At 35.4% G+C, this 27908-nt stretch overlaps 1 protein-coding gene and 1 long non-coding RNA gene across 3 annotated transcripts in view; one reads left to right on the forward strand and one right to left on the reverse strand.

Annotated features, from left to right (window-relative positions):
* The window catches only part of LOC136026980 (uncharacterized), a 306126-nt gene extending 303121 nt beyond the window's left edge, over nt 1-3005 (reverse strand). The window contains exon 1 of the long non-coding RNA XR_010617464.1: nt 2944-3005. This is a non-coding gene — a long non-coding RNA (uncharacterized LOC136026980). The remainder of the gene's footprint in view (nt 1-2943) is intronic.
* The window catches only part of LOC136026976 (uncharacterized), a 266593-nt gene that overhangs the window by 227133 nt on the left and 11552 nt on the right, over nt 1-27908 (forward strand). Inside the window, exon 4 of one of the 2 annotated variants that reach the window (XM_065703847.1) lies at nt 23777-23912. The exons of the other annotated variant lie outside the window; for it this stretch is intronic. Coding sequence (XP_065559919.1) covers nt 23777-23912 — 136 coding nt within the window. The remainder of the gene's footprint in view (nt 1-23776; nt 23913-27908) is intronic. 2 annotated transcript variants of the gene reach the window in all.

Genomic DNA, 27908 nt, shown 5'->3' on the forward strand with positions numbered 1-27908 from the left:
AAAAGCTAAAAAAGCTAAAAAACTAAAAAAAGGTAAAAAACTAAAAACTAAAAAAGAAAAAAACTGAATAAAAGGAAAAAACTGAAAAATAAAAGAGAAAAAAAAAACTAAAAAAATATGAATAAATATATATAAAAATAAGTTGTTTGTGGGTTATGTCTGTCTGTCTGTCTGTCGAGTGACGTCGTGTTTGTCCGCATATGACGTCTGAATTATTTCACACTAATACAAAAGAAGAAAAAAAACTAAAAAAGGTAAAAACTAATAAAAAAAACTAAAAAGAAAAAAGCTAAAAAACTAAAAAAAACTAAAAAAAGGTAAAAAACTAAAAACTAAAAAAAACTGAAAAAACTAAAAAAAGGCAAAAACTAAAAAAAAAACTAAAAACTAATAAAAAAAACTAAAAAAGCTAAAAAACTAAAAAAACTAAAAAAAGGTAAAAAACAAAAAAAAAAACTAAAAACTAAAAAAGAAAAAACTAAAAAAAAGGAAAAAACTGAAAAATAAGAGAAAAAGAAAACTAAAAAAATATTAATAAATATAAAAGATATAAATATAAATATAATATAAATTAGCAATCAACAAAGCACCGAGACACAAATGACGACCGGGACACAGGGAGTATAAATGACGACCAGGACATAAGTAAAAAAAAAAAAAAAAAAACTAAAAAAATGGTAAAAACTACAAAAAAACTAAAAACTAATAAAAAAACTAAAAAATCTAAAAATCTAAATAAACTAAAAAAGAAAAAAAAGAAAAAAGGAAAAAAATAAAGGAGAAAAACGAATGTATATACAGACCGGGACACCGGGATACAAATGACGACCGGGACACAGGGAATATAAATGACGACCGGGACACAGGGACACAACTACAATGGGGACGCCGGGGGGCACAGTGGGATATAAATGACGACCGGGACACCGGGACACAAGGAATATAAATGACGCCCGGGACACTCAAAGAGAAATCACAGACTGGAACACCGGGACACAAATGACGACCGGGACACAGGGAATATAAATGACGACCGGGACACAGGGACATAACTACAAAGGGGACGCCGGGGTGCACAGGGGGATATATAAATGACGATGGCGACTCAGGGAATGGTCGATTAGCAATCACCATCAACAAAGCTCAAGGGCAATCATTAGAATCATGAGGTATAGATCTGAATACGGATTGTTTTCCCATGGACCATTATATGTTGCATGTTCAAGAGTCGGTAGACCTGAAAATCTATTTATATGCACAGACAATGGGACAGCAAAGTATGTTGTATATTCTCAAGTTTTACGTAGTTAAAAATATATATATATATATATTTATATATATATATATATATATATATATATATATATATATATATATATATATATATATATATATATATATATATATATATATATATATTCACAGGTGGGACATAGGGACACAACTACAATGGCGCGTAACTAATATGGCGCGTAACGACTTACGCGCGCGGGGGGGCTTGGGGGGGCGCGAAGCGCCCCCACCAACTAGGTGTTGGGGTGGCGCGAAGCGCCACCCCAACAGCTAGTATATATATATATATATCTATCTGTATATATAAAAATAAGTTGTCTGTCTGTGGATCTGTGGATCAGGTGACGTCATGTTTCTGTGTCGACTGACGTCATGAAATTAGTTGTCGTCATTTTTGTTATGACGATGCTTAGTATAATGTAAAACACATTAATTTGGTTAATAATATACCATTTAAAACACCAAATTGAACATGCTGGAGTAGTCACTCGGTGAGAGAGGGTTTCAGAACGGAGAATGAAGGTCCCAGGTTCAAATCCTGGTTAGGCTAAAAAAGGTAAAAAACTAAAAACTAAAAAAAAACTGAAAAAACTAAAAAAAGGCAAAAACTACAAAAAAAAACTAAAAACTAATAAAAAAAATAAAAAAGCTGAAAAACTAAAAAAAACTAAAAAAAGGTAAAAAACTAAAAAAACTAAAAACTAAAAAAAAAACTAACAAAAAGGAAAAAACTGAAAAATAGAAGAGAAATGGATCAGGTGACGTCATGTTTCTGTGTTACTGACGTCATGAAATTAGTTGTCGTCATTTTTGTTATGACGATGCTTAGTATATTGTAAAACACATTAATTTGGTTAATAATATACCATTTAAAACACCAAATTGAACATGCTGGAGTAGTCACTCGGTGAGAGAGGGTGTCAGAACGGAGAATGAAGGTCCCAGGTTCAAATCCTGGTTAGGCTAAAGAAGATAAAAAACTAAAAACTAAAAAAAAAACTGAAAAAACAAAAAAAAAGGCAAAAACTACAACAAAAAACTAAAAACTAATAAAAAAAATAAAAAAGCTGAAAAACTAAAAAAACTAAAAAAAGGTAAAAAACTAAAAAAACTAAAAACTAAAAAAAAAACTGACCAAAAGGAAAAAACTGAAAAATAGAAGAGAAAAAGAAAACTAATAAAATTAAGAAAAAAAAAAAAAAAAAAAAGATAAAACTAACAAAAAAAGTAAAAAGAAAAAACGAAAAAAAATAAAAAAGCTAAATAAAAGGTAAAAACTAAAAAGAAAAAAAGGAAAAAAAGGAAAAAAACTAAAAAAAATTTTCATCTAAAAAACTAAAAAAAACTAAAAAAGGTAAAAAGCTAACCCCAACAGCTAGTATATATATATATATATATATATATATATATATATATATATATATATATATATATATATATATATATATATATATATATATATATATATATATATGCCCCACCCCCCAAGCCCCACCGCGCGCATAAGTAGTCACGCGTCATATTAGTTTCGTACCATTGTAGTTGTTTCCCTGTGTCCCACCTGTGAATATAGATAGATATATATATCTTCTATATATATAAAAATAAGTTGTCTGTGGATGGATGGATGGATGTGTCAGTTGACGTCACCTGAAAAAACTGGATCAGGTGACGTCAAAACTGAAAAAACTAAAAAAAGGCAAAAACTACAAAAAAAACTAAAAACTAATAAAAAAATAAAAAAGCTAAAAAACTAAAAAAACTATAAAGGTAAAAACCAATAAAAAACTAAAAAAAAAACTGAAAAAACTAAAAAAAGGCAAAAACTACAAAAAAAACTAAAAACTAATAAAAAAAGTAAAAAAGCTAAAAAACTAAAAAAAGGTAAAAATTAAAAAAAATAAAAAATAAAAAAAAACTAAAAAAAAGGAAAAAACTGAAAAATAAGCTAAAATAAAGGTGAAAACCAATAAAAAACTAAAAAAAAAGGAAAAAACTAATAAATGACGACACTCAAAGAGAAAGCGACCAGGACAAAAGGAATGTTCGATTAGCAATCAACAAAGCACAGGGACACAGGGAGTATAAATGACGACCAGGACATAAGTTCGACCGGGACACAGGGAATATAAATAACGACCGGGACACAGGGACACAACTACAACGGGGACACCGGGGGAAACAGGGGGATATAAATGACGACCGGGACAAAAAAACTAAAAAGAAAAAAAACTAAAAACTAATAAAAAAAACTAAAAAATCTAAAAATCTAAATAAGCTAAAAAAGAAAAAAAAAGGAAAAAAATAAAGGAGAAAAACAAAACTAAAAAACGAATGTATATACAGACCGGGACACCGGGATACAAATGACGACCGGGACCCGGGACACAGGGAATATAAATGACGACCGGGACACAAGGACACAACTACAACGGGGACACCGGGGGAAACAGGGGGATGTAAATGACGACCGGGACACCGGGACAGGGAATGGTCGATTAGCAATCACCATCAACAAAGCTCAAGGGCAATCATTAGAATCATGAGGTATAGATCTGAATACAGATTGTTTTCCCATGGACCATTATATGTTGCATGTTCAAGAGTCGGTAAACCTGACAATCTATTTATATGCAAAGACAATGGGACAGCAAAGAATGTTGTATATTCGCAAGTTTTACGTAGTTAAAACCATATATATATATCTATCTATATTCACAGGTGGGACATAGGGACACAACTACAATGGCGCGTAACTATTATGGCGCGTAACGACTTACGCGCGCGGGGGGGCTTGGGGGGGGGCGCGAAGCGCCCCCACCAACTAGGTGTTGGGGTGGCGCGAAGCGCCACCCCAACAGCTAGTATATATATATATATATATGTTTTTAACTACGTAAAACTTGCGAATATACAATATTCTTGGCTGTGCCATTGTCTGTGCATATACAAAGCCTTATATACTTATAATGGCGTCATATGCAAACGCTCATTTTACAAACAAACAAACATGCATACATGCAACTTATTTTTATATAGAGAGATAGATAGATATACATATACATATACAATACAAATTAACTGCGTAAAACTTGCGAATATTGCTACGCCTATTTTTAGTTGTAGCACGTGTGGTCAAAACCCTGGGAGATCCAGGGAATTTAGAAATTCAGATGGATAATTAACCGCCTCCTTTGGTTCCAGAACTGTTTCGACTGACATGTAAAGGACTGCCTGCTCTCGAATCCTGGTCAAAACAATATTGCTGATATCGTGGACGTCTTTATTCTTGGCTGCCAGAATCGCTCGTTCACTTAGCCATTTATGATTTTTATAATTGGTTAGAATATTCGGAAATACTTTTTCAACCAATTCATTTTTGGACTTCACTAAATTACAGAATGCAGCAGGCATTTGTATACGTCCTGAAATTGAGTCTACTGGGAGCTTTCCGTTTCCAGTTGCCAGCAATTGATCTGAAAACGTCTGACTAGAGTCATCGTTTTGTAATCGGACATGCATATTTGTAGTTAATTTTAATGTCTTTACGTGTGACCATAAATTAGAATTTTTCAGGCAAAACATTCATTTCGTCTGCAGGGGTTGATCTAGGTATTATAGGTAATGTTTGCCTGAAATCTCCCGCAAGCAATATTAATGTGCTGCCAAAGGGTTTCAAATTCCCTCGCAAATCTCTCAAAGATTGATCCAAATCCTCGAGCGATTTTTTGTGTGCCATTGTGCACTCGTCCCAAATAATAAGTTTGCATTGCTGCAATACTTTACCCATTCCAGATGATTTGGAAATATTGCACGTGGGAGTTTCTGTAGAATAAACTTTCAGAGGCGATTTCAAAGCGGAATGAGCAGTTCTTTCACCAGGCAGCAATGTTGCGGCTATTCCGGACGACGCAATTGCCAACGCTATATCATTTTTTGATCAAATTGCTGCCAGAATCAATTTTATTAAAATATTTTACCAGTACCTCCTGGCGCATCCAAAAAAGAAGATTTTTCTTCTTTTCACAATGATTTCTGAATGATTTTCACAATGATTTCTGACACAATGCATTGTCTTATCATAAATGTCATTTTGCTCCGACGTAAACTTAGAAATGTTGTTTTGTACATACGACAATAGATCACTCGTGCTGTAACTTTGTTCACGATCCAATTCTACACTTGTTGAAACAGCAGCGTTAAGATTAGGTGAAGGCATTCCCAGACCAAGAAGAGGTTTGTTTGCCATACATACGCACAAATCTTCAATAATAACTAAAGTGTAGTTATAAATTTCTTATGTAAAATCAAAAGTCATATCTGACGTCTCTAGCCGTTTTTGATGGAGTATATCCTCGGTCATTTTCGGTTTATATTTTTCCCATAGCTCTGTAGGAGCTGAAGGAGAGCAAGTTGTTAGTATGATTCCAAACAATGCACGAATTTGACTTGGATTGATGCAGTTATCCCAGTGTTGGTAATTCTCCAATAAATTTAGAGCTTGGCATGCACTACGGTAAGTGTAATGTATAATACCGTTTACAGTTCTCAAATACTCAAAGGACGTCCGACCGGGTACATTCACCAAAAGCAGGCGTAGAAAGAAGCATTCATGTTGATTGGGGTGAACGGTGTAGACTCTGCCTATTTTGGTATCTTTGAAGATGGTAGGTTGGCCGTCGACTGACTTGCCCTGTTTTCGACGTTCAAATGCTTTTTATTTTTAGCATTCCACGTATAATACGAAGGTACTTCAGTATACAGCATTTATTTTTGCAAAAGAATCATTTTGACATAATGAAATGAAAGCAGTTAACGTCGTATCCAGTGGAATCAGGGCTCTTTGTCGCAAGTTGGATTCCAAAAAACAAACACGTTGTTCATTCTGTAAATGTAGAGCTAAGTGAACAACAGCTGGACTTCGTTCATGTATCGGAAATGAAAGAATTCCCCAAATAGCTTCATTACTGCTAATATATCTTCCAGCCTGGTATTGTACGATTTCATCGATGTCACTGATTTCGGACTGCAAGCCAAAAACTGCCATGTCACTGCCTTTGGTGACGTATTTACATATGTATTTGATTGCCTTTACGGAGTTACAGTATTCAACGTTTATGTGTGCATTAAATTTTTTTGACAATAAAGGTGAATATGGAACAACCCACTGATTATCTACTTCGATGGTGGTACCGTTATGCTTCTTTATTATTGCTGTTTTACCGCCATCTTCAGCAGATCTTCTTCTTTGTTGTGGGTAACCATCATTGCCAGTAATTGTGTTGGGTACTAAAAGTCGAGGATATTGCTTTGTGCACCTTCCTTTGGCCATGCTTGGTGAATTTTCATTCAGTCACCGCAAGGTCCATGTATCATAGTTTTTACAACAATATCATATAGGCCCTTATCGACATTTTCATCAGGAATTTCAGCGGAAATCACATCGTCGATTTCATTAGCAGTAATTTTATCATGCAGCCTGATTAAAATATGTGCGTTTGGCAATCCTCGTTTTTGCCATTCTACTGAGTACATCCATCATCACACTAACCCAAACACTAAGTTTTGCTATGTAGTTTATCAGTGATTTCAACTTTTGCCGGAAGACACGGTCCGTAATGTCATGTCTATGAACCGCCGATTGTCCTTGAAGTAAAAGCTGCCGTATCTCGGCCGAAGATTGATGTAGTAAATGCAACAAATAAATCTGGACGACCATAGAGACGAACATACGCAATAGCATCTTGAGCATATTCATGCATATGACGAGGACTGCCACCATGTGACGAAGGTAAAATCGTTAATTTTCTAACGTTTGTGGTATAACCGTCATTTACAACTGCATCTCGGGATGAATGTATTGTTTAGAGTGGAGCTTGGTCTGATTCAGACGGATAAATAGAAACGGTCTGATTCAATTTTTGCATACATATCAACGATGTATTGGTGATTCCTGTGGTGGTGCAGTGGATTTGACCTTAGCTTGATAATACGGGACCCAGAGATCGAATCACGCTGCAGGAATGCACTGCAGGGCCGACGCAGGGACCATAGTAGTCAAGAAGCGTCGTTAATTCTTAAATAAACAAAAATGTATTTGTGAAACAATTGACGGCATTTTAAAATGTAATTGTCTTCATCCTGCCGAATCATTAGTCTATAGGAATAATAATGCATTACGCTACGTTTCTTATCCGTTTGTTTGTTAGTGGATGGATCTTTGAATTTATTATTAAAGTGATAGCAGTCGGCTCCATCCCAAAAAATGACAGGATATCGTAGGGCATCGTAGCATCGATGAGTTTCAGCAATTCTTACCAATTGAGCGTTTTGCTTATGAAGAATATAATCTCGAGGTAAAAACTGATCACCCACCATAACGATTGCCACTTCGTCGATAGTTGGAGCATTGTATCTACGCACATGTTGTCAAGGAGGCGTTTTGTCAGCAAAAATAACAATTTTATGCGTATCAGTAGGCATCAAATCGATGGCTGTATTGAACAGACGCACTAAATTATTATTTTTCATGGAAAAGATGTTGCAATTGGGAAACGATAGTCTTTTCAACGTCGGGAGAAATTTCGCAACGTGCAATTAATTCAGAATTTCTATCACTGATGAAATACAGTTGTAAAAATCTTCTTTGGAAACATGAGTTATATTTTCTGATCTTTGATAAAAGACGCTAAGATTCTGACGTAGTTCCAGTATGCAAAGTCTTCCATGGCTCTGGTGGTGCAGCTAGTTGAAGAAGTTTAACTTTTCCTGAGGCGCAACACTTTCTCTTTGTTTCACCATTAAATTTCAAGGCCTTGCAATAGGGACAAATCTTAGATATAGTCCCGATTTGAACACATCTACTCAAGCTATAATCATCGACTGGGCATGTTCCTGAATGCCAAGCGAAAATTTTCAGGTTGCTCTTGTGATTCCTCGGCACGCTTTCTTTTGGTGATTTCTCTTTGAGACGCAAGCCTCTTTTCATACTTTCCCTATTAGCCACAAGCCTGTTTTCACGCTGTTCTTGTGATTCCTCGGCACGCTTTCTTTTCATACTTTCTCTATTAGCCGCAAGCCTTTTGGCACAGACTCTTTGAGCAGCTTCCTCGGCTTTTGCCATTGTAGGTTCTTTGCTAGTGTTTCTGCTAGGAGATTTTATTGCCCAGGCTGGTAGAAATAGGGATAGATGGTATCCTAGCCTAGGTAAATTTGGTGTTGGAAAAGAAAACAGTAATGGCTATAGGCTTTTGCAATTTTGTACGTATAACAAACTAGTTATAACCAATACGGTGTTTGGTCACAAAATGGCCCATAAGTTGACATGGTATTCACGTGATGGTAAGACAGCAAACCTTATTCATTATGTTATTGTAAACAGAAGAATAGCAGGATCAATACAAGATACTAGGGTGTATAGGAGTGCCGTTATTGATGTTAAAAGTAAAGATCACCATCTAGCAGTGTCTAAGGTTAATTTAAAGCTGAAATTTCGGAAGGGTAACTCCCTCCCGGAAAGTTATGATGTTGGTAGACTTCAGGATGAAAATTTGAGAAAAAAATTCCAGGAACAGTTGAGTACTAAACTTGAACGTTTACAATTTGACAATGTGGAAGATGGATGGAATATTTTCAGAAAAACAATTTGTGAAGTTGCTGATGGTGTCCTAAGGAAGAGTGCTAAGACTGCAACTAGGAATATTAGTGAAAAAGCTTTAGATTTAATAGAGAGTAGAAGGGGTTTGTATAAGAATTATCTGAGTGATAGGTCGTATGAAAACAAAAGGAATGTAAAGAAAGTGGAGAAAGCATTAAAATATGAACTAAGGAAATGCGAAGTGGAGGCGATGGATAAAATTGCTGAGGATCTGGAAGATGCGGCTAGACGGTATAATAGTAAAATATTATACTGGCATGTTAATAAATTGAAAGGGAGTAGCAAATCCGGACTAGTCCCAGTTAAAGATAGAAATGGGGCTACAATTAGTGGTAAGGAAAAAAGTTAAAGAAAGATGGGTGGAACATTTTGAGAATGTGCTAAACCGAGATACAGTTGCAGGAAAAAATATAGATGAAAATGAAAATATTTGTGATACCTTGGATGTGAAGGAAGATTCGTTTAGTGAGGAAGAATTAGCGACAGTACTAAAAGGATTAAAAAATAATAAGGCCCCAGGTGCTGATAGTATGATTAATGAGTTTCTTAAATATGGTGGCTCTGAGGTTAGGAATAAGCTACTGAAGATTATGAACATGATTTTTGAAAAAGGGGAAGTACCCAATGATTTTAGGAAAACCTTAATTAAACCCCTGTATAAGAAAGGTGACAAGAGTGAGTGTCGTAATTATCGAGGCATTAGTCTGGTCTCTGTAGGTAGCAAATCACTGAGTAATATGATATTTTTTTAACTGAGACATGCTGTAGACAAAGTTTTAAGGGAAGAACAATGCGGTTTTAGAAAAGGTAGAGGATCTGTCGACCATGTTTTCACTCTTAGGTTAATGATTGAGAAGTCCCTTCGTTGTCAAACACCTTTGGTCCTTAGTTTTATCGATTATGAGCAAGCTTTCGATTCTGTTGATAGAACAGCGTTAACAAAGGTCTTATTGTTATATGATATACCAGAAAAATACATTAAAGTGATTTGCGCTGTGTACAAGAATAATAATGCTGCGGTTGAGGTAGGAAATGAGGTTAGCAACTGGTTTTGTATTAAATCAGGAGTTAAGCAGGGTTGTGTTCTATCCCCCTTTATATGGATCATTTTGATGGACTTGAGGAGCACAGGAACGACAATTGGAGACCATGGAATCAAATGGGGAGGAAGAATGCTCCTGGACTTAGATTATGCTGATGTTTTAAGCATATTAGATAAAAGTGTGAAATGAATGAATTTTTAGAGGTTTTACGAGTTCAGGGTGCTAAAATAGGCTTGAAAATTAATGTTAAGAAGACTAAGTCACTAAGGTTAGAAATAAGTGAAGATGAACAGGAGACATTAGGTAACGAAAAGATTGATCAGGTTGGGAGCTTCAGTTACCTTGGTAGTATTATTAGTAAAGATGGTGGGAGCAGTGAAGATTTTAAAAGTAGAATAGCTAAAGCTCAGGGTGTTTTTTCACAGTTAAAAAAAAGTTTGGAAGAATAGAAAGATAAGTCTACAAACCAAGATTAGAATATTGGAAGCTACAGTGATAACAGTGGTCAAATATGGCTCTGAAGCATGGGCACTCCGAAAAGCAGATGAAAATTTACTAGATGTTTTCCAGAGAAATTGCCTACGGATTGTTCTGGGTACCTGGCTGACTGACCGTATTTCAAACAGTAGGTTGTACAAAAAGTGTGGTTCAATCCCGCTTTCTGGGGCTATAATGAAAGAAAGGTTGAGATGGCTAGTATATATATATATATATATATATATACATACTAGCTGTTGGGGTGGCGCTTCGCGCCACCCCAATACCTAGTTGGTGGGGGCGCTTCGCGCCCCCCCCCCCAAGCCCCACCGCGCGCGTAAGTCGTTACGCGCCATATTAGTTACGCGCCATATTAGTTACGCGCCATATTAGTTACGCGCCATTGTAGTTGTGTCCCTGTGTCCCACCTGTGAATATAGATAGATTTATATATGTGTTTCAAACTACGTAAAAATTGCGAATATACATCATTCTTGGCTTTCCCATTGTCTGTCCATATACAAAGCCGTATGTACTAATAATGACGTCATATGCAAACGCTCTTTTTACAAACAAACAAACATGCATACACACAACTCGTTTTTATATAGATAGATAGATAGATAGATACAATACAAATTAACTACGTAAAACTTGTGAATATACAACAGTCTTCGCTGTCCCATTGTCTGTGCGTATAAATAGATTGTCAGGTTTACCGACCCTCAAAGATGCAACATACAATTGTACATTGGTAAAGCAATCTGTATTAAGATCTATACCGCATTTTTCTAGTGATTGCCCTTGAGCTTTGTTGATGGTGGTTGCAAATGCTAATCAAATTGGGAATTGCAATCTTTTAAATTGAAAAGGCAGATCCGTTGGAATCATGGGAATGCAAGGAATAAGAACAGCCTCACCCTCAAAAGGCCCTGTCAAGATTATGGCCTCTATTACGTTTTCCATTGTTTTTTTTTACGGCAAGTCGCGTGCCATTGCAAAGCTTTGGTGGGTTGATATTTCTTAAAAGTATTATTGGTACGCCTATTTTTAGTTGTAGCAGGTGTGGTGGACACCCTGAAGGATCTATGGAATTTAAAAATTCAGATGGATAATTAACCGCTTCATTTGGTTCCGAAATACAAATTAACTGCGTAAAACTTGCGAATATACAACATTCTTCGCTGTCCAATTCTCGCTGCATATAAATAGATTGTCAGGTTTACCGACCCTCGAACATGCAACGTACAATTGTCCATGGGAAAAACAATAAGTATTAAGATCAATACCACATTTTTCTAATGATTGACCTTGAGCTTTGTTAATGGTGATTGCAAATGCTAATCGAATTGGGAATTGCAATCTTTTAAATTGAAAAGGCAGATCTGTTGGAATCATGGGAATGCGAGGAATAAGAACAGCCTCACCCTCAAAAGGCCCTGTCAGGATTGTGGCCTCTATTAGGTTTTCCATTGTTTTTTTTTACGGCAAGTCGAGTGCCATTGCAAAGCTTTGGTGGGTTTATGTTACGTAACAATATTATTGGTACGCCTATTTTTAGTTGTAGCACGTGTGGTGGAAACCCTGAAAGATCTATGGAATTTAAAAATTCAGATGGATAATTAACCGCTTCATTTGGTTCCAAAACTGTGTCGACTGACTTATAAAGGACTGCCTGGTCTTGAATCTTGGTCAAAACAATATTGTTGATTTCGTGGACGTCTATATTTTTGGGTGCGAGAATCGCTTTTTCACTTAGCCATTTATTATTTTTATAATTTTTTAGAATATTCGGAAATACTTTTTCAATCAATTCATTTTTGGACGTTACTAAATTACAGAAATCAGCAGGTAGTTGTATACGTCCTGAAATTGAGTCTACTGGGAGCTTTCCGTTTCCCATTGCCAGCAATTGATCTGAAAATGTTTGACCAGAGTCATCGTTTTGCAATCGGACACGCATATTTGTAGTTAATTTTAATGTTTTTACGTGTGCCCATAAATTAGAATTTTTCAGGCAAGCATTCATTTCGTCTGCAGGAGTTGATCTAGGTATTATAGGTAATGTTTGCCTGAAATCTCCTGCAAGCAATATTAAGGTGCTGCCAAAGGGTTTCGACTTCCCTCGCAAATCTTTCAAGCATTGATCCAGAGCCTCGAGCGATTTTTTATGTGCCATTGTGCACTCATCCCAAATAATAAGTTTGCATTGCTGCAATACTTTACCCATCCCAGATGATTTGGAAATATTGCACGTGGGAGTTTCTGTAGAATGCAAGTTCAGAGGCAATTTCAAAGCGGAATGAGCAGTTCTTCCACCAGGCAGCAATGTTGCGGCTATTCCGGACGACGCAATTGCCAACGCTATATCATTTTTAGATCGAATTCATGCCAGAATCAGTTTTATCACAAACGTTTTACCAGTACCTCCTGGCGCATCCAAAAAGAAAATTTCTCCAAATCGACACAATGCATTATCGTATCATAAATGTCTTTTTGTTCTGACGTTAACTTGGAAATGTTATTTTGTACATACGACAATAGATCACTCGTACTGTAACTTTGTTCACGATCCAATTCTACACATGTCGAAACAGCAGCGATACGGTTAGGTGAAGGCATTCCCAAATCCTGAAGAGGTTTGTTTGCCATACGTACGCACAAAATCTTGTATAATAACTAAAGTGTAGTTATAAATTTCTGATGTAAAATCAAAAGTCATATCAGACGCCTCTAACTATTTTTGATGGAGTATATCTTCGGACATTTTTTACTTATATTTTTCCCATAACTCTGTAGGAGCTGATGGAGAGCAAGTTGTTAAAATGATGCCAAACAATGCACGAATTTGACTTGGGGTTGACGTTTCGCACGCGTCATTGATGCAGTTATCCCAGTGTTGGTCATTCTCCAATAAATTCAGAGCTTGGCATGCACTACGGTAAGTGTCATGTATAGTACCATTTACAGTCCTCAAATACTCAAAGGATGTCGGACCGGGTACATTCACCAAAAGCAGGCGTAGAAAGAAGCATTCATGTTGATTGGGGTGAACGGTGTAGAGTCTTCCTATCGTGGTATCTTTGAAGATGGTAGGTTGGATCAGCAGCAAGCCTGTTTCCCTGCTGGTCTTTTGATTCCTCGGCACGCCTTCTTTTTTCACTTTCTCTTTTAGCAGCAAGTCTGCTTCTGCGTTGCTCTAGTAGTTCCTCGGCACGCCTTCTTTTTTCACTTTCTCTTTTAGCAGCGAGTCTGCTTCTGCGTTGCTCTGGTAGTTCCTCGGCATGCTTTCTGTTCTTTCTTTCTCTATCAGCCTCAAGCCTGTTTCCCTGCTGGTCTTTTGATTCCTCGGCACGCCTTCTTTTTTCACTTTCTCTTTTAGCAGCAAGTCTGTTTCTGCGTTGCTCTAGTAGTTCCTCGGCACGCCTTCTTTTTTCACTTTCTCTTTTAGCAGCAAGTCTGCTTTCGCGTTGCTCTGGTAGTTCCTCGGCACGCTTTCTTTTCTGACTTTCTCTATAAGCAGCAAGTTTTTTGGCATAGACTCTTTGAGCATCTTCATCAGTCATTATAAACTTAAGCATTAATAGAATTCTATGCGAACATACGTCTTATATAACTTGAATGACGTCACGCCTTCAAAGCAAAAATGATGGCAACTAATTTCATGACGTCAGCCGAAACATGACGGCGAACATATGTCTTATATAACTTGAATGACGTCACCTTCAAAGCAAAAATGATGGCAACTAATTTCATGACGTCAGCCGAAACATGACGTCACCTGATCCATCCACAGATACACACACAGACAAATTATTTTTATATATATAGATATATATATATATATATATATATATACATATATATATATATATATATATATATATATATATATATATATATATATATATATATATATATATATATATATACATATATATATATACTACACCCCCCAAGCCCCCCCGCGCGCGTAAGTCGTTACGCGCCATATTAGTTACGCGCCATTGTAGTTGTGTCCCTGTGTCCCACCTGTGAATATAGATAGATTTATATATGTGTTTCAAACTACGTAAAAATTGTGAATATACAACATTCTTGGCTTTCCCATTGTCTGTGCATATACAAAGCCGTCTGTACTAATAATGACGTCATATGCAAACGCTCTTTTTACAAACAAACAAACATGCATACACAAAACTCGTTTTTATATAGATAGATAGATAGATAGATACAATACAAATTAACTGCGTAAAACTTGCGAATATACAACATTCTTCGCTGTCCAATTGTCGCTGCATATAAATAGATTTTCAGGTTTACCGACCCTCGAACATGCAACGTACAATTGTCCATGGGAAAAACAATCAGTATTAAGATCTATACCACATTTTTCTAATGATTGACCTTGAGCTTTGTTAATGGTGATTGCAAATGCTAATCGAATTGGGAATTGCAATCTTTTAAATTGAAAAGGCAGATCCGTTGGAATCATGGGAATGCGAGGAATAAGAACAGCCTCACCCTCAAAAGGCCCTGTCAAGATTGTGGCCTCTATTAGGTTTTCCATTGTTTTTTTTACGGCAAGTCGCGTGCCATTGCAAAGCTTTGGTGGGTTGATATTTCTTAAAAGTATTATTGGTACGCCTATCTTTATTTGTAGCACGTTTGGTGAAAACCCTGAAGGATCCATGGAATTTAAAAATTCAGATGGATAATTAACCGCTTCATTTGGTTCCAAAACTGTGTCGACTGACTTGTAAAGGACTGCCTGGTCTCGAATCTTGGTCAAAACAATATTGTTGTCTATATTTTTGGGTGCGAGAATCGCTCTTTCACTTAGCCATTTATTATTTTTATAATTTTTTAGAATATTCGGAAATACTTTTTCAATCAATTCATTTTTGGACGTCACTAAATTACAGAAATCAGCAGGTAGTTGTATACGTCCTGAAATTGAGTCTACTGGGAGCTTTCCGTTTCCAATTGCCAGCAATTGATCTGAAAATGTTTGACCAGATTCATCGTTTTGCAATCGGACACGCATATTTGTAGTTAATTTTAATGTTTTTACGTGTGCCCATAAATTAGAATTTTTCAGGCAAGCGTTCATTTCGTCTGCAGGAGTTGATCTAGGTATTATAGGTAATGTTTGCCTGAAATCTCCCGCAAGCAATATTAATGTGCTGCCAAAGGGTTTCGACTTCCCTCGCAAATCTTTCAAGCATTGATCCAGAGTCTCGAGCGATTTTTTGTGTGCCATTGTGCACTCATCCCAAATAATAAGTTTGTATTGCTGCAATACTTTACCCATCCCAGATGATTTGGAAATATTGCACGTGGGAGTTTCTGTAGAATGCAAATTCAGAGGCAATTTCAAAGCGGAATGAGCAGTTCTTCCACCAGGCAGCAATGTTGCGGCTATTCCGGACGACGCAATTGCCAACGCTTTATCATTTATTGATCGAATTGATGCCAGAATCAGTTTTATCACAAATGTTTTACCAGTACCTCCTGGCGCATCCAAAAAGAAAATTTCTCCAACGTTGTTAGCGACACAATGCATTATCGTATCATAAATGTCTTTTTGTTCCGACGTTAACTTGGAAATGTTATTTTGTACATACGACAATAGATCACTCGTACTGTAACTTTGTTCACGATCCAATTCTACACATGTCGAAACAGCAGCGATACGGTTAGGTGAAGGCATTCCCAAATCCTGAAGAGGTTTGTTTGCCATACGTACGCACAAAATCTTGTATAATAACTAAAGTGTAGTTATAAATTTCTGATGTAAAATCAAAAGTCATATCAGACGCCTCTAACTATTTTTGATGGAGTATATCTTCGGACATTTTTTACTTATATTTTTCCCATAACTCTGTAGGAGCTGATGGAGAGCAAGTTGTTAAAATGATGCCAAACAATGCACGAATTTGACTTGGGGTTGACGTTTCGCACGCGTCATTGATGCAGTTATCCCAGTGTTGGTCATTCTCCAATAAATTCAGAGCTTGGCATGCACTACGGTAAGTGTCATGTATAGTACCGTTTACAGTTCTCAAATACTCAAAGGATGTCGGACCGGGTACATTCACCAAAAGCAGGCGTAGAAAGAAGCATTCATGTTGATTGGGGTGAACGGTGTAGAGTCTTCCTATCGTGGTATCTTTGAAGATGGTAGGTTGGCCGTCGACTGACTTACCCTGTTTTCGACGTTCAAATACTTTATTTTTAGTATTCCACGTGTAATACGAAGGCACTTCAGTATACAGCAGTTTTTTTGCAAAAGAATCATTTTTGCAAAGCGAAAAGAAAGCTGTTAATTTTATGTCCGGTGGATTCAGGGCTCTTTGTTGCACGTTGGTTTCCGAGAAATAAACACGTTGACCATTCTGTAAATGTACCGCTAAGTGAACAACAGCTGGACTACGTTCATGTATCGGAAATTAAAGAATTCGTCAAACAGCTTCATTACTGCTTATGTATCTTCCAGCCCGATATTGTATGATGTCGTCGATATCTTTGATTTCGGGCTGCGAGCCAAATACTGCCATGTCACTGCCTTTGTTGACGTATTTACATATGTATTTGATTGCCTTTACGGAGTTACGGTATTCAACGTTTATGTGTGCATTAAATGTTTTTGATAATAATGGGGAATATGGAACAACCCACTGGTTATCTACTTCGATGGTGGTACCGTTACGCTTCTTTATTATTGCTGTTTTACCGCCATCTTCAGTAGATCTTCTTCTATATTGTGGGTAACCATCATTGCCAGTAATTGTGTTGGATACTAAAAGTCGAGGATATTCCTTTGTGCACCTTCCTTTGGCCATGCATGGTGAATTTTCGTTCAGTGCACCGCAAGGTCCATGTATCATACTTTTTACAATAATATCATGTAACCCCTTATCGACATTTTCATCAGGTATTTTAGCGGAAATCACATCATCAATTTCGTTCGAAGTAATTTTTTTATGTAGCCAGATTAGTATATGTGCGTGTGGCAAACCTCGTTTTTGCCATTCCACTAAGTACATCCAGCATCGCACTGACCCAAACACTTCAAGTTTTACTATGTAGTTTATCAGTGATTTCAACTTTTGCCGGAAGACACGGGCCGTAATGTCATGTCTATGAACCGCCGATTGTCCTTGAAGTAAAAGCTGCAGTATCTCGTCCCAAGATTGATTACATGTAAATGTAATAAATAAATCTGGACGACCATAGAGACGAACATACGCAATAGCATCTTGAGCATATTCATGCATATGATGGGGACTGCCAGTATATGACGAAGGTAAAATTGTTAATCTTCCAGCGTTTGTAGCATTACCGTCATTTATAACTGCATCTCGCAAATGAATGTATTGTTCAGAGCAGAGCTTGGTCTGATTCAGGTGGATATATAGCAAACGTTCTGATTCAATTTTAGCATACATATCAACGACAAATTGGTGAAACAATTCACGGCATTTTAAAATATAATTTTCTTCATCCTGCCGAATCATTAGTCTATAGGAATAATAATGCATTGCACTGCATTTCTTATTCATTTCTTTGTTAGTGGCTGGATTCATCAATTTAATATTAAAGTGATAGCCGTTGGCTCCATCCCAAAAAATGATAGGATATTGTAGGGCATCGTAGCATCGATGAGTTTCAGCAATTCTTAACAACTGAGCGTTTTGCTTATGAAGAATAATATCTCGAGGTAAAAACTGATCACCGACCATAACGATTGCCACTTCGTCGATAGTTGGAGCATTGTATCTACACACATGTTGGCCAGGAGGCGTTTTGTCAGCGGAAATAACAATTTTATGCTTATCAGTAGGCATCAAATCGATGGCTGTTTTGAACAGACGCACTAAATTATTATTTTCGTGGAAAAGATGTTGCAATTGGGAAACGATTGTCCTTTCAACGTTGGGAGAAATTTCGCAACGTGCATTCAATTCAGAATTTCTATCACTGATGAAGTACAGTTGTAAAAATTTATGATTCTCACCTGAGAATGGTAGAAGGGACCCTGCTCTATGATAAATTTGCCCTTTTACTTTGAAGGTAGACATATATTGATCTGGATTTTCGATTTGGGCTCCAAACGACGTCATTTGGAAACATGAGTTGTATTTTCTGATTTGTGACAAAAAACGATTAGATTCTGACGTAGTTCCAGTAAGGAAAGTCTTCAATGGCTCTGGTGGTGCAGCCAATAGAGGAAGTTTAACTTTTCCTGAGGTGCAACACATTCCCATTGTTTCACCATTGAATTTCAAGGCCTTGCAATAGGGACAAATTTTAGACATTGTCCCGATTTGAACACATCTATTCAAGCTATAATCATCGACTGGGCTGTACCTGAATGCCAGGCGATAACTTTCAGGTTGCTCTGATTCCTCGGCACGCTTTCTTTTCTTACTTTCTCTATCAGCAGCAAACCTGATTTCTTGCTGTTCTTGTGATTCCTCGGCACGCTTTCTTTTCTTACTTTCTCTATCAGCAGCAAGCCTGATTTCTTGCTGTTCTTGTGATTCCTTGGCACGCCTTCTTTTTTCACTTTCTCTTTTAGCAGCAAGTCTGGTTTCATGGTGCTCTGGTAGTTCCTCGGCACGCCTTCTTTTTTCACTTTCTGTTTTAGCAGCAAGTCTGCTTTCGCGTTGCTCTGGTAGTTCCTCGGCACGCTTTCTGTTCTTTCTTTCTCTATCAGCCTCAAGCCTGTTTCCTTGCTGTTCTTTTGATTCCTCGGCACGCTTTCTTTTCTGACTTTCTCTATCAGCAGCAAGTTTTTTGGCATAGACTCTTTGAGCATCTTCCTCGGCTGTTGCCATTGTAAGTTCATCAGTCATTTTAAAGTTAAACATTAATAGATTTCTACGTGAACATATGTCTTAAATATCTTTAATGACGTCACCTTCATAGCAAAAATGACGACAACTAACTTCATGACGTCAGTCAACACACAAACATGACGTCACCTGACAGACACATCCACAGACAACTTATCTATCTATATATATAAAAATAAGTTGTCTGTGTGTGGATCTGTGGATGGATCAGGTGACGTCATGTTTGTTCGCATATGACGTCTGAATTATTTCACACTAATACAAAAGAAGAAAAAAACTAAAAAAGGTAAAAACTACAAAAAAAACTAAAAAGAAAAAAAAACTAAAAAAGCTAAAAAACTAAAAAAAACTAAAAAAAGGTAAAAATCTAATAACTAAAAAAAAACTGAAAAAAATAAAAAAAAGGCAAAAACTACAAAAAAAATAAAAACTAATAAAAAAACTAAAAAAGCTAAAAAACTAAAAAAACTAAAAAAAACTAAAAAAAGGTAAAAAACTAAAAAAAACTAAAAACTAAAAAAGAAAAAAACTAAAAAAAAGGAAAAAACTGAAAAATAAAAGAGAAAAAGAAAACTAAAAAAATATGAATAAATATATATAAAAATAAGTTGTTTGTGGGTTATGTCTGTCTGTCTGTCTGTCGAGTGACGTTGTGTTTGTCCGCATATGACGTCTGAATTATTTCACACTAATACAAAAGAAGAAAAAAAACTAAAAAAGGTAAAAACTACAAAAAAAACTAAAAAAAAAAAAAAACTAAAAAAGCTAAAAAACTAAAAAAAACTAAAAAAAAGGTAAAAAACTAAAAACTAAAAAAACTGAAAAAACTAAAAAAAGGCAAAAACTAAAAAAAAACTAAAAACTAATAAAAAAACTAAAAAAGCTAAAAAAAACTAAAAAAAGGTAAAAAACAAAAAAAAATAAAAACTAAAAAAGAAAAAACTAAAAAAAGGAAAAAACTGAAAAATAAGGGAAAAAGAAAACCAAAAAAATATTAATAAATATAAAAAATATAAATATAAAAATAATATAAATTAGCAATCAACAAAGCACCGAGACACAAATGACGACCGGGACACAGGGAGTATAAATGACGACCAGGACATAAGTAAAAAAAAAAACTAAAAAAACTAAAAAAATTGTAAAAACTACAAAAAAACTAAAAACTAATAAAAAAACTAAAAAATCTAAAAATCTAAATAAACTAAAAAAGAAAAAAAAGAAAAAAGGAAAAAAATAAAGGAGAAAAACAAAACTAAAAAACGAATGTATATACAGACCGGGACACCGGGATACAAATGACGACCGGGACACAGGGAATATAAATGACGACCGGGACACAGGGACACAACTACAATGGGGACGCCGGGGGCACAGGGGGATATAAATGACGACCGGGACACCGGGACACAAGGAATATAAATGACGCCCGGGACACTCAAAGAGAAATCACAGACTGGAACACCGGGACACAAATGACGACCGGGACACAGGGAATATAAATGATGACCGGGACACAGGGACATAACTACAAAGGGGACGCCGGGGTGCACAGGGGGATATATAAATGACGATGGCGACTCAGGGAATGGTCGATTAGCGATCACCATCAACAAAGCTCAAGGGCAATCATTAGAATCATGAGGTATAGATCTGAATACGGATTGTTTTCCCATGGACCATTATATGTTGCATGTTCAAGAGTCGGTAAACCTGACAATCTATTTATATGCACAGACAATGGGACAGCAAAGAATGTTGTATATTCGCAAGTTTTACGTAGTTAAAAACATATATATATATATATATATATATATATATATATATATATATATATATATATATATATATATATATATATATATATATATATATATCACAGGTGGGACATAGGGACACAACTACAATGGCGCGTAACTAATATGGCGCGTAACGACTTACGCGCGCGGGGGGGCTTGGGGGGGCGCGAAGCGCCCCCACCAACTAGGTGTTGGGGTGGCGCGAAGCCCCAAAAGGTAACAGTACCTTTACTAGAGTCCACCGTAACTCGGCATATGTAAGTTTCTTTTCCTGATTTTTCCTCTGTAATTTTACTCGCCTTAATAAAGTTGCAACATAATTTAGTAACAATAAGGCGAGTCCCATTACACATCCCTTCTGAAATATCCAAGTTCCGCAAAAGCATATTGTATTTCTCTTTATTTTCATTCATGCGGTCGTAAATCTGCTGTTTCAATTGAATTGAGGAATTCTGAAGTACATTAAATTCCTTCTTTTTCTTTATCTTTTAAAGAATCGTAACTTTTATACGATTTTTATTCTCCTGGAACGCAATCGACAGTTTTCAAGTTTATTTTGTTAACTTCTTTGTTGATTAAAGGTAAAATAACTCGATCCTTCATTAAGTGGACACTTTGCTTAGACAAAGATTCTCCAAATACTTCCTCAATTAAATTGCCCCTGGAAATTATGTTTTCCGGTAATTCAATTTAATTAAGACGATTTGTTTGAAGATTTCTATTTCCCTGCTCGAGGATGTACTTTGCAAATGCTTACTGTTCAGGATCGACCCACATGTTTTCTCAAAGGAAAAATGTTTGAATTTCTTCCAACGACGACTTTCTTTTATTGATAAATCGAGTGTTTCACTGCGGTTGCTTCGGAGTTGAATGGTAAACACTGTTGGAAATTACCCCCAGCAACTAGAATTTTCCCACCAAATGGCAAGATTAGATTTGGAATGGACTGCGGCAACTGATTCATATTTTGTAAGACATACTTGGGAAGCATGGGTCCTTCGTCAAGTAGGACCAGTTGATTTTTGAATCCTTCCCAAAGAACATTTTGATCTACAGGAATACCAAAAACAAGAATTTGTGTGAAAAGTATTAACATTTGGACAGTTCCGATTCTTCTAGGGCGTCAAACCACAGTTTATCGTCAAATTCAAGGTCGTGACCCAGGCATGCTTTTCTGTATTTAGGATAAACAATGTTATCAACAGCTTTTAGATCTTCAAAATTTACGTTGTGAACTCGTCCAATGACACGCAGTCGACGGATCCTTTGTTCCATTGCACTGCTTATTTCCATTCCATCATGACTTATGCTTACAAGAAAAGAAATTGGGTAATGATGTTTTTCTAGCAGCGAATACTACTAAGGCTCAAACTTTTGGTTTTCTTTTTAATGTTTTAGAATTGTTGTAATCCCTTGTCAAATATTGAATCATTATTTGTAATAATTGTAAATTATCTAATTTGAATCAAAACATTGTAGCTATTCCTCTGGAACCGTAAATATTTTTGCAGTTAATATAACAACTTTGTTTTTGTTTTTTTGTGTTTTTTTTTTGTTTTTTTCAACTATTAAAGCAAGTCCAATTTCTTGCAGCGATTTTTACTAAGCTTCAAGTTTATTTTTATTTAAGAATTAACGACGCTTCTTGACTACTATGGTCCCTGCGTCGGCCCTGCAGTGCATTCCTGCAGCGTGATTCGATCTCTGGGTCCCGTATTACCAAGCTAAGGTCAAATCCACTGCGCCACCACAGGACAGCTTCAAGTTTAGGTTGTTTTTTTAAGGTTTTCAAATTGTTGTAATCCCCTGTTAAAATATATTAAAAGCTTTTTTCTTTTAACAGTTTTTTTCTTCTTTCCACAATTTATTACATACTGTATCTGTTCAAAGATATTTGATTATTGAAGCTAATTTTTCCAAAATTAAGGGTCTTAACGAATTTTTTTTCATACTTTTGACCTATCTAGATTGGTTTTTTATGTGAAAATATGTCAAGATGCCAATTTTCCCAAAAAAGTACTAAGCTGTTTTCGAGCAAAAAAACAAAACAATTATTGCTCGTTCATAAACATAGTAATATATCTTCTATATATATATAAAAATAAGTTGTTTGTGTGGCGACTGACGTCATGTTTGTGTGTCGACTGACGTCATGTTTGTCGACTGACGTCATTATAAGGATTGAGCATTATGTAAGACATAATGCTATATTCACAGGTGGGACACAGGGACACAACTACAATGGCGCGTAACTAATATAGCGCGTAACGACTTAGCCGCGCGGGTAAGTCGTTGGTGTGGTGCGAAGCGCCACACCAACATCTAGTAGTAATATATATATATATATATATATATATATATATATATATATATATATATATATATATATATATATATATATATATATATATATATATATGTGTGTGTATTTATAGTAATAACATAGTAATACAACGACAGGAAGGCATCTAGCATTAATATCAAAAATCCAAGTTTTAATTTAATAGTTCTAATTAGTGGCTTTTATGCATTTAAACCTACCACTCCCCCTCCAAGACTCCTAAAAATTCTTGTTTTCTGTACAACAAACTAAATGAATGTATGCTTACATGTACTACCCTCTTCATAAAATGTCTTGTGTTTCAGATTCTGGCCAAGGAAATAGAAAATAGTGCAAGATGGAGAATTAACAACAAACTAAATGCCAGATATAAACCAAATACTAGAACATGTGTGGTATTTACTGCCATTGCAGCTGTATCTAGAATTGTAATACTGAAAGGTAGAAATCTATGTTATAGAACAAACAATATTATACATTCCATAATGTTTTCTTTCCTTTCCTTCAAATTAATATGCCAATATTTTGTGGTGTGAAAAAATTATTCAGATAAGTAAAAACTTCGATGAAATTTGTCTGTGCCCCTTAGTCCGTGCAATTGTTTCTTCATATGGTAAAGAATGAGTAAAAGGTAAAGAATATGGCTTTAGATCTTAACGGTGGTGCTGATCTTTGCTTCAGGCCTCTTCAATCGAGAAGTGTAATGGGTGTCTGGGGGCCAGCCACTCTGTGCTTTTGCAAAGCTCTTCTGTTTACTCAGTGGTATCGTTGAGGGTGGGGGAGGGGCACTTAACCCCCAATAATTTGGAAAACTATAATTTATTAAATAGTTTTAAAACTGTTGATGGTTTTAAGTGTCAAACTTGCTCTTTACTGAAGACATTTATTTTTTTAATTGAAAAAATTAAATTAAATTTTTTTGGCACATCCCCCTTCAAAGGTAGAACGTTTTTTAAACCCACATTGGCTGTGGTAATAGATTTCTAGATAAATTTCTTTAAATTCTAGATAAATTTCTAAATTCCTAGATAAATAAATACATTTCTAGAAACCGTGAAGCCCCTTGACTACGATACCAATTCTCTATCATAAGCCAGCTGTGGCACCGATTTTGAATCTATCATATACGATGGCACCACGATATTATGCTGATGACATCCCAATACTGGTCGGATTAAGACAATGACCATTTCCGGTACACCGGTTGTGAAGAAAATGCACCTTCCCAAAGATACGGGTTGATTTAGCCTATATAGTAAGATGTAGAGAATTGAAAAAAAACGAGATAGAGTCAGTTAAAATATTAGCGACTAAAAGTCTGAATGGGCTGTGCCTAGCTAGAATGAAATAAAATGAAACCGATTAATATAACACGCGACGAAAGAGCTTGCAAGATTCTGTCTTTCTAATATATAAACTTTTTTTTAACAAGTTACAACCGGAAGTAAATTTGACTGTTTCTAGAAGTACTATTATGTAAATGGAAATCATTTCGAGTCACTGATAATCCGAAATCTTAGTTTACAGCATATTACGCGTATTGTTACATTTATTGTATTAGTTACAGCGTATTACGCGTATTACAGCGTATTGTCACATTTGCTGTTTGGCCATTATTGGGTTTGGTACTATTGGCTGATTAATGAATGAAGTGAGATTACTAATAGATATTGTGATTATTTTTGTAATCAGTTCAGATTATGTTTTTGAGGGAAAATAATGCTATTTTGTGAATACAAATGTTTGGTTTCTGAACAAATATGGATCAAAAAGGGCAAGAGATGCTCGTATAAAAAGTAGAAAAGACAAAGAGAGACTAATAAGTAGGCTTTTAAGAGAGAGCACCGGGATTATACGGAAAACATAAGAAATAGAGAGGAGGATGGGTTGATTGGGCTCCAGTCTCAAACGCACCCATGTGGGGGGGTGCACAATTTGAGCTAATATCCCCTCAATAGCTTCAAACCGACGCTTCTTTCACTTAGCCACCACTTCTTTCTTCCTTTAGTGATTTGAGATGACGAAGACGTTTAACGGCGGTCCCCTAAAGATGCAGGTGCTATTAATTTTCTTCAAGATTCGGGTGTTTGTTAAGTAATAGGGGTTGTTTTCTAACAGATGCAGATTTCTTATATGTTAGTTACTTACAAAACCCAGGAGGGACCCTAAATCCATTACAAGTCGTGCTTCCACCAATTCTGGATCTGTCAGTTCTGGATTCGCCACCTTCTCCCAGATATGACAATTCAAATTCCAAAAATTCGTCTTCAAGGTCAATCAGTTCGAGTCCTAGTCCAAATTCCACCCGTTCTGGTTCTGCCTTTCCTATTCCACCACTTCTACCCCCATTTCCACGATTCCCATTCCAATTTTGCTCTGAGAACATTACCTATATTTTGCAAATAATTATCAAAATCTAGAAAATTTTCAGTAAAATCATGTGTGTTACTATCAAAACATTATCAGGCATTACCAAACTCTTGTGTGGTTTTATCAAAATTGTGTCAAAAATATGAAAGATCTTTGACTACGTTATCCAACTCTCACCTAATAAAACGAGTTTCATCTATTAAATTATAAAAACCTAAATTGTTGTTACCAAAATGAAGTTATTGATTTAATCATGCATGATATTATCAAAATCTTACTTGACATTAACAAAATATTTTCTGGCATTGTCAAAACTTATTGATATTGTTAGAATCTAAAATGGTATCATCAAAATCATGTCTGCTATTGCCCAGATTTTGGGTAGTAATATGAAATCATGTCTATTATAATCAAGATTATTAAGATCCACCAAGTATTGCCAAAAAGATATGTGGTAGCTTAAACATCCTGTCTGATATTATAAACCATCTTGCCCGAGATTGTAAAAATGTCGGTGGAACTAATAAAAATTATATATGGTATTATAAAACCACACATTATACTATCAAAGTCTCGCAAGTTATTTAAAATCATGTATACAACTACAAAAATTTAACATGCTAATATGAAATCCTGTCTGTTATAATCACATTTATCATAATCTTCCCAAGTATTACCAGGCTCTTGTATGATATTATCAATGTCTTGTCTGACACTATGAAACATCCCACACTTGGTTATCACGACCCCGACTTATATATGCAGAATCCTCTTTGGCAATATCAAAATCACAGACAATACTATCAGAATAATGCAAGTTAAAAGCAAATCTTATACGGTATTATTATAATATACTAGTAATTTATGGAATACATTCCTTAACAAGCAAAATGTGACTGTAGTTACCAAAATCTAACATGATGCTATGAAAATCAAAATTGAGAATAATGCTGCCAAATCATTTTGCTCTTATCAAAGTATTACCAAGCACAACCAAAATCTTCTTTGATAATATCAAAATCACGACTGAAATTATCAAAGCCTTACATAATATTATCGAAATCTTAAAAGTTATTAACAAAATCATGCATGTTATTATGAAAATTCTACCTGATATTAGCAAAAATGTTTTTTGTTAATAACACAACGTTTGTAATATCCTCAAATCTAACATGATGTTATCTTAATCACGTCTACTATTACCAAATTTAACATAGTGCAATCAAATCTTGTATGTCATTAATTAACATTATCAAAATCTTGCCGAGTATTACCAAACTTTTTTATAATACCAACAAAATCTTATCTTATATTATGAAATATCTTGCGCTTTATTATCAAAATTTCGACTGGTTTAATGATAATCCTTTTTGACAATAAAACCCATGATCAAAATCAAGAAAGCTATAAACAAAATCCTGCAATGTATTAGCATTTAATCTCGCAAGCTCTGAACAAAATATTTTCAACTATAATCAAAACGTGTCCGCTATTACTAAAATCTAATATGGTGTTATCAAAACCATATTACCTGTAAAAAAAATTTAAAATAGTGCTCTCAAAACGTGTCTGCTATTATAAAGATTATCAGAATCTTTTTAATTATTCAAAAAATTTTCAAATAATGTTTTGTTTTCAAACAAAAAATTCTTCTCAAATTGTTTCAAACCCTTACATGATACTATCAAAGTCTAGGAAAATAATACCAAATCACTACAACATCTTGTCTTGCATTATCAAAGTCATGTGAATTATTATAAGAATCCTTTCTAACATTAACGAATTCTTGCAAGTTATAATCAAAAATTAGAACGGTTTTGGCAAAATCGTGTCTGGAACTATGGAAATCTTGTATAGTCCCAAAATATTCTAAAGCTATGGATGGTGCCACAGCTGATTTTTTATTTGGGTTACATATTTTTAACTGATTTTGTACTAGTTTTGCTTTGGCCTAGTGAGCGCGGAGGTTTTAAAAGAATTTTATACGGAGGGGGTGAAATCAAATAGGGAGAAAACATATTATGAAGTTAAGGTTTTTTCACTATTGTTACTACTGTTACTAATGAG

This window comes from Artemia franciscana, chromosome 5, assembly GCF_032884065.1.
Source record: "Artemia franciscana chromosome 5, ASM3288406v1, whole genome shotgun sequence".
Taxonomy (NCBI): Eukaryota; Metazoa; Arthropoda; class Branchiopoda; order Anostraca; family Artemiidae; genus Artemia; species Artemia franciscana.